Genomic DNA, 7,452 nt, shown 5'->3' with positions numbered 1-7,452 from the left:
CATTTGGCCGACGGCAAAGGCCTGATGCTCTTTGCCGTCAGCTGGCGGACGACAAAGACTGCCGTTAGCCACCTAACGGACTAACAGCGAATTAATTGCCGTCGCCTTTCTTTGCCGTCAACCGCTGATGGCAAATGCCCCTTTGCCGTCCGCTTCAAAAAGCAGACAACAAAGAAGGTCTTTACCGATCCTATCTTTGCCAGAGCCCTTTGCCGTCCGCGGCAGACGACAAAGGCTTTGCCGTCTGCCTTGGCGGACGGCAAAGTAGCTGATTCCTGTAGTGACTCCCCATGCTTCATTCTCTGTCAATACCAACCCTCTCATCCAATCCGATAGTTTCTTCCAGCGACTTTGCACCCGCAGGAGATCTCTTGAGGTGTGCGTCCTTGAAAAAGATTCCTCTAATGCCTTCTTCCTCACACATGCAAACCAACATTCTCACTCGAGAGAAAACCCTAACCTAGCCACCAGACACGGACTCTACTACTGCAATCACCGTCGCCGTCGAAGAACAGTCACCCACGAGTTTTGGAAACCCTATGCAGGCTCCCAATCGCCTCTAGAGAAACCCTAACCACGGCGGACCAGCATCGTACTGCTACCTTATCCTTTCAATTTTGTCTTCGAGCACGTGGTTCAAATTTGAATTTGGAACCAATGTTTTATCCACAAGAGGAGGGGCATGTTTGTTTCGTTTTTGATTGGATTCGAAACACCTATAGATTCTCTTTACTGGCAGAGTTGATTTATGCGGTCTATAGTTTGTTTTAGGTTTGATTGGACTCAAATCACATATGGATTCGCTTCAGTTGTAAAGCCGATTCACGGAATTAATTTCGCCACTGAAGCACACTTTGAGATGCTTCAGGCAATTGCAGTGACAACGGCCTGAGTTAAGATGTTGCTTCACCGACAAAGCTTATTCGGAATAGCTTTTTTGTTTTATCTTCTATATCCAGCTTCACTGACAAAGCTGAATCTGATATCTAAATCTGAAACAAAATGACTGTTGAAGCTCACACGAAATCGTTGTTTGCTTCAGATTCTAGATTCGACCCTGTTTATTTCAACTTTGATGGGATTCGAATCACCCATGGATTCACTTCAAAAAAATACTCCCTCCGTAAACTAATATAAGAGCATTTAGATCACTGTAATAAAAGATCTGATATCTGAATCTGAAGCTCAATAAACAGAGGTGATTCGAATGGAACCGGAGCCTGGACTGGAATGGTCGAACCAGACCCAGACCCAGACCAGCACGGGAAGAACCGGGTGCACGTTGACGTTGGGCCTGGCCGGCTGGCCCTCTCCTCCTCTGGTCTCGTTTCGGAGCAGAGCAGAGCAGCGCGACGACTCCTCTTGGACTGGACTCTCGCTCCTTCTTCCCCCCCTCCCGCCCCGCTCCGCCTCCGCTTCCCGCCCAGTGGAGCACGCTCGCTCGCCCGCTCCCACCGCCATTCCGGCGAGGTAAATCCCTCCCCCCCCTCCCCCTCTCCGTACACGGCAGCCAGCAGCCGCCGCGGTCCGAGCGCGTACCACGGGGTCCTCGAGGCAGGCGCCAGGGCTCTCCCCCTCCCTCCGCCGCCAAGCCCGGGCGCGCCTGAGCCAAGCTAGCCAGCTAGGGTTTCCGGTTCCGCAGCTCCGCCCCGCGCCCCTCGCGACCCCCCGCTTCTCCCCCCGTCGTCCTCCCGCGCGGGCGAACGCTCGCCCCGCGCCCGCGCCCTAAACCCTAGCTAGCCCGCTAGTTCCGAATCTGACGGGCGGGGGCTCCGGGCTCGCTCTCGCGGCCGCGGGTGGAACGGCGATTCGCGGCCCCGGGCTCCTTCGTGGTGGATAATTCCTGGGATCCTGGAGTGGTTTACACGCGGGTGTGTGGCGTAGTGTAGTGCAGTAGGATGCGCTCTTCGGGCTGCTGCTTCCTTACCCTGCACGAGTTATTTGTTGGCGCAGTCATGTATAGTTGCTGGCAGCCCTTTGGTCTGTTGGATTGATCTATCCGTGCCTGGAAATCGGAGGCAGCGGTGCGCTGTCTGACGGGTCTGTGCGGCATTTTGTGACTGTTTCGTTCAGCTCTTGGTTTCTGAGATGCTGAATAATGATCACCCCTAATTCGAGCCGGACCAGGAAAACTTGGAAAAACCTTAGTTGCTATGCTCAATTCTACTGGAAAAACTGGACCACTGTAATCCATCCACATTAATTTTGGTCGCGGTTGCAGCTTCAAACCAGAGCACCACCTTAGCACGGTTGTTTGCTCACACATTTGCCAGCCGGCCTGTAGAGTTTTAGTTCACCCTGATGCTCTATTCACGAGTGGTCTTCCTCTGTTTGCAGGAATTAATGGTGGTGTGATCTCTCCCCGTCTTAGCCATGTATATAAAGAAGGTAACTGTGCTAGCTTCAGAATGACTTTGTCTGTACCATTTTTTTATCATGTCACTGCTTCATCCTCTTGACGTAAGAGCTGTCTGTGCAGGTTATAATCGAAGGGTTTAAAAGCTACAGGGAGGAGACCTCGACAGAACCTTTCAGCCCCAAAGTTAACGTAGTCGGTAATCTTCCTCTCTCTGTAATGAACTTGGCCATAGGGTTCTGAGGTTCATGTGTTTCGGTTGTCAGCTGCCTCATGGTAACTTAAGGTGTTGTCACTGTCAGCCTGTCAAACAGCCACCTCCAGGTCTCTGGGGCCTGGACCAGATAATCCTTACGTAGTTAGCTAATCGCATACTTACTAGATGTTGATCCAAGACTCAAGTCATTGTTCAGTGTTTCTCTGACATTTTACATCGTTCTCTAGATTTGCATAGCCATCACATGCACGTTCGAATTAAATAAATGAAATGTGCTCTTGTGATGACTTCTTTCTGTTAAAACTCTATCGTGCTTTCATTATTGGCTTGCATGGTAGCGATTTCCATTCTTTGTCTTTCCTGATGACATATTTGGTTAAGTACCGAAGTATCAATTTATTGCAAGTATCATAGAAGTCCACTTTAGAGTTCATCACATAGTTTTTGTGCTGCTAATGCACTAACATTGATTTAACTGTTTGTTGCAGTTGGTGCAAATGGATCTGGCAAATCAAATTTTTTCCATGGTAATGCCTTAAAACATCTGCTGAATTACTATTCATTCTTATGGTTATTGACGCTTGTGTGCTACTCCCATCCTAATTTCACCGTGCTGAATGCTGTAGCTATACGCTTTGTCCTGAGTGACATGTTTCAGAACCTGCGCAGTGAGGACAGGGGAGCTCTTCTCCATGTATGCCTTCTCCTTCATTGATCAATCTGAATACTTAAAATAGGTGACTGGTGTTTGATACTAATAACCATTGCCAGGAAGGTGCTGGACACTCAGTCGTATCTGCTTTTGTCGAGATAATTTTTGATAATTCAGACAACCGTATTCCAGTAAGTCCTCTAGTTTATTAAGTGTTGGTATTTGATTAAAGTCATCCACTTCAGTCTCAAGCTGCATATTTCACTTGTAAAAGTGTCAATACCCACATCATCCATATGAGTGCATGCATATCATTATCATAATAAAAACTACTCTGCTCCACTTATACGGTTTGTCCAGAGCAACACATCAGCACGTAGATTTTGCAGTAGCCCTCTAAATTATGAAATTTGGCTGCAGGTTGATAAAGAAGAGGTACGCTTGCGAAGGACAGTTGCTTCAAAGAAGGATGAATACTACTTGGATGGAAAACATGTCAGGTATGTTGGCTTATGCCCTAAACCAGTAAAACAGTGTTGTACCTTGTCTCTTGCTCAGCTCCACTTTTTATTGCTGTTTTGTTCAGTAAAACTGAAGTCATGAATCTGCTGGAGAGCGCTGGTTTCTCTCGATCTAATCCATACTATGTTGTACAGCAAGGAAAGGTAATAAATATTCATCTGATTGTTCCCAGGATTTGTTCAGATATAATATTGACAATTTTTGCATGTCTAGATTGCATCCCTTACTCTAATGAAAGATTCTGAACGACTGGATCTTCTCAAAGAGATTGGTGGTACGCGTGTTTATGAAGATAGACGTCGGGAGAGCTTGAAAATAATGCAAGAAACAGGCAAGTTTAAATCACCAAAAGTATCTCTATAATCTTTCTGAGTGGCCTGCTGACATGTCCATTAACTTCATTAACAGCCAATAAAAGGAAGCAGATTGATCAAGTTGTCCGCTACCTGGAGGAGAGACTGAGAGAACTTGATGAAGAGAAGGAGGAACTAAAGAAGTACCAGCAGCTGGACAAACAGAGAAGATCACTTGAATATACTATACTGGACCATGAACTAAATGATGCTAGAAATGAATTAGCTTCGGTAATACTCGCCCTTTTTGTTATGTATGTTTACTTTGGGTATTATTGTGTTCTGTTAGGCAAGTTCTAATAGTCTGTCTTATGAGTGAATGCCTTAAGCTGAGTTTTGATGAACAAACCATTAACGTTTCCCACTCAGATGATCCTTCAGCTGAGTTTTGATGAACAAACCATTAACATTTCCCACTCAGATGACCACCCGAGTATCTTTTCTATTGTATATCACTCATGGAAGAACCTTGTGGTGCTCTCTCATCAAGACCAAAGAACTTGGTGTGGAAAACTAGAAATGTTTTCTGAAAGCCCAGTGTCCTGTTCTGCAGCTGCTTTAACAGCTGTGTAACTTGATTCTCAAGAGAGCATACAAGGCACTATTTTTGAAATATTTATTTTGTTATTTGATGGATGAAGGTAGTGTTAACTGGTAAGTTCAGGGCTGTTTGGATCTACGCCCTGAGATGCCCATCCAAAATATTGGTGTTGACCATGCATAGTGTATGTGTTTGGATGGCTACCAAATAATTGGTACGCCCTGGCCTGCTCTGCCTTGCTAGTTCAATCCAGCACCAATTTGTTGGCGAGATGTGGGCGGTGGAATCGGCCACCAATAAATTGGCGCGCTGAGGCGGACCCTGGCGCAATCCAAACAGCCTCTTCATATTTCATTTCTTGAGCAAATGTCTCTGGTGTTTTATTGATTGTTTTTGTAACCAGTGGAAATATAAAATAGTAAAAAAAATGTCATTTCATATACACATGTCTAGTGTTCTGTTACCCAGCCAGCCTTGTTAGTGAATTTCCTGTGAATTGATGCAAATTGGTTTCGTCTCACCTCCCCTGGAAACTGAGCAATTAGGTGATAAATAAATAAAATAAATAGAAATATCTTACATAGTTCTATTCAGACAAATAATTGTCAGTGGATGCTATCCTCTATTTCCTTTGCCAAACGTTACATGTATTTCTTCAGTAGCATGCCTGTGCCTATAAGATTGTAACATGCTTTACCATACACTCCTGTAAACATTCTCTTGCTATCACTGCTTGCTTGCTATGCCATAATATATGCTACATCTCCTTGGCACTATCTCCGAAATGAGATATTCTAGACCAAACTTTCTGATATCATTGATCCTGCTGTATCCTATAATGCTTATTCTACCCACTACATTTGATTTATTTCTTGTTAGATGGATGATAATCGAAGACAAATTTCTGAAAGGATGTCTCAAGCGGACAATGAAGTGGTAGAGTTACGTGAGAGGGTCAAAAGTTTGGAGAAAGAAATAAAAGCCTCTACTAAAGGGATAAATGAAACCAAGTCTGAAAAGGACGATGCAGAGAAGAAGCGTACTGAAGCACTAAAGGTAGTTTCTCAGATTGAACTTGATCTGAGAGATTTAAAAGACAGAATTTCAAGTGAAAAACGAGCAAAGGTATGCCATGCTTGATCTTTCTCATGATGTTGAGTAACTTTGTTTCGTTGCCGGACTTAAAAGATCTATCGGCAGGATGAAGCCGTAAGGGAGTTAAATAGTATGAGGAAAGAAAGTGAAAAGTCAAAGTCTGAATTGGCTCAAATTAGTAAGGTGCATGCGGCCAAATTGAAGGAAGAGGAAGATATATCAAAAAGGTAAAATATAATATACACATATATACTTTCGACTTGTTGATAGATATTCCTATTGACGCATCATTTTGTGGGGATAGTATAATGGACCGCGAGAAGCGGCTGAGTATATTGTACCAAAAGCAGGGGAGGGCAACTCAATTTAAGAATGAGGCTGCCAGAGATGAGTGGCTTCGGAAAGAAATTCATGATCTTGAGCGTGTACTTTTATCAAATAGAAAGCAGGTATTCAACCAGTTACCTGTTTGATACTTGAAATTTCATTCTTGACCTTCGTTTTGATGTGCTATTCTACTTATTACTTGGGTTCGCTTGAATCTGCACTGAACCACCCTACATTAGAGTGTGTATTACTTCCTTCAGTCCAAAGCATTAGTCTTTTAGGACATGACACATTCTTCAATATGGTACTCTGTCCATCAATTTCTGTGCAAATATGGTGCCTCACATAAAAATAATTCTAAATTTGAAAATTCAATTCATGATATATCTAGTTATGTAAATTTGATAATTTGAATGTTAGTATTTTTTTTCTTTATAGATGGTCAAATTTAGAAATGCCTGACTGGTAAAACTCTAAAATGACTTTATTTGTGGATCAGAGGTAGTAGTTTGATCCATTTCAGGTTATGTCATGATATACGAGTTTAGTGCCACAAGTCAAGATATAATCATTCCTATTTTTAGCTTTCACATTTCCATTGTTGATGCATAGCTGGTCCGTGGGCTGCACTTTTGCTTTTATGACAGGAAAGCTTACTTCAAGATGAAAGTCAGAAGCTTAAAGACGAAATTAATAAGTTGACAAACCACATTGAATCTCGGAGAAGTGAATCAAGCAAGTTAGAGGCTGTTCTTGCAGACAAGCAAAAGAATCACAATGACTTCACGAAGCAGAAAAATGCACTTCAAGATGAAAGGAAGTATGCACATTTCTTAGCATTCATAACCTTGTGATTTGATTCAAGATGTGTAGCTTTAGACTATATATACTTAGTTCAAATAAATTTTCACAGATCATTTTGGAAGGAGGAAACTAGTGTGACAGCTGAAATCGATAGGCTAAAGGAAGATCTTGTGAAGGCACAGAAAAGTTTGGACCATGCAACACCTGGGGTATGGAAATCATTTAGTTGTTCACATGTTCTATTGTTAACATTTCTGACTGCTACTGACTTACTAATTTCCAATGATTCCATTCTTGTTCCTATGTACACACTTGCATATTGCATCTTAGATATGCATCTATGAATGATTGCTGGATTGGAAACTGAATTATAACAAAAAAAAGGACACTCCCTTCTTAGTGACATAAAACGTCTTCCATTTGTTTACAGAGGGAGTATTTATTAATTATAGTTTGAGTGTGCTGTGCATTGATGGCCGGAGAAGCTCTGCTCCGTCAGCCTCGTCGAGCCCCCACGCTCGAGGGGGGAAGCTGCCGGGGAGCAAGGTCCCGGATCCGCCCGGGCTTTGCCTGGTGGAGGGCACT

General features: G+C 43.4%; 1 protein-coding gene across 1 annotated transcript in view; it reads left to right on the top strand.

Moving 5' to 3' along the window:
• The first annotated feature begins 1,367 nt into the window (after positions 1-1,367).
• Positions 1,368-7,452, top strand: part of LOC119294553 (structural maintenance of chromosomes protein 3-like) — a 12,297-nt gene continuing 6,212 nt past the window's right edge. Inside the window, exons 1-15 of the mRNA XM_037572759.1 lie at positions 1,368-1,470; positions 2,338-2,388; positions 2,480-2,555; positions 3,062-3,100; positions 3,200-3,267; positions 3,345-3,416; positions 3,646-3,725; positions 3,812-3,890; positions 3,961-4,078; positions 4,156-4,331; positions 5,521-5,766; positions 5,842-5,963; positions 6,041-6,185; positions 6,711-6,883; positions 6,977-7,076. Of these exons, the coding sequence (XP_037428656.1) occupies positions 2,374-2,388; positions 2,480-2,555; positions 3,062-3,100; positions 3,200-3,267; positions 3,345-3,416; positions 3,646-3,725; positions 3,812-3,890; positions 3,961-4,078; positions 4,156-4,331; positions 5,521-5,766; positions 5,842-5,963; positions 6,041-6,185; positions 6,711-6,883; positions 6,977-7,076 (1,509 nt within the window). The 5' untranslated portion in view covers positions 1,368-1,470; positions 2,338-2,373. The remainder of the gene's footprint in view (positions 1,471-2,337; positions 2,389-2,479; positions 2,556-3,061; positions 3,101-3,199; positions 3,268-3,344; positions 3,417-3,645; positions 3,726-3,811; positions 3,891-3,960; positions 4,079-4,155; positions 4,332-5,520; positions 5,767-5,841; positions 5,964-6,040; positions 6,186-6,710; positions 6,884-6,976; positions 7,077-7,452) is intronic.

This window comes from Triticum dicoccoides, chromosome 1A (assembly GCF_002162155.2).
Source record: "Triticum dicoccoides isolate Atlit2015 ecotype Zavitan chromosome 1A, WEW_v2.0, whole genome shotgun sequence".
NCBI lineage: Eukaryota > Viridiplantae > Streptophyta > Magnoliopsida > Poales > Poaceae > Triticum > Triticum dicoccoides.
This window is presented reverse-complemented; position numbering and strand designations above follow the sequence as displayed.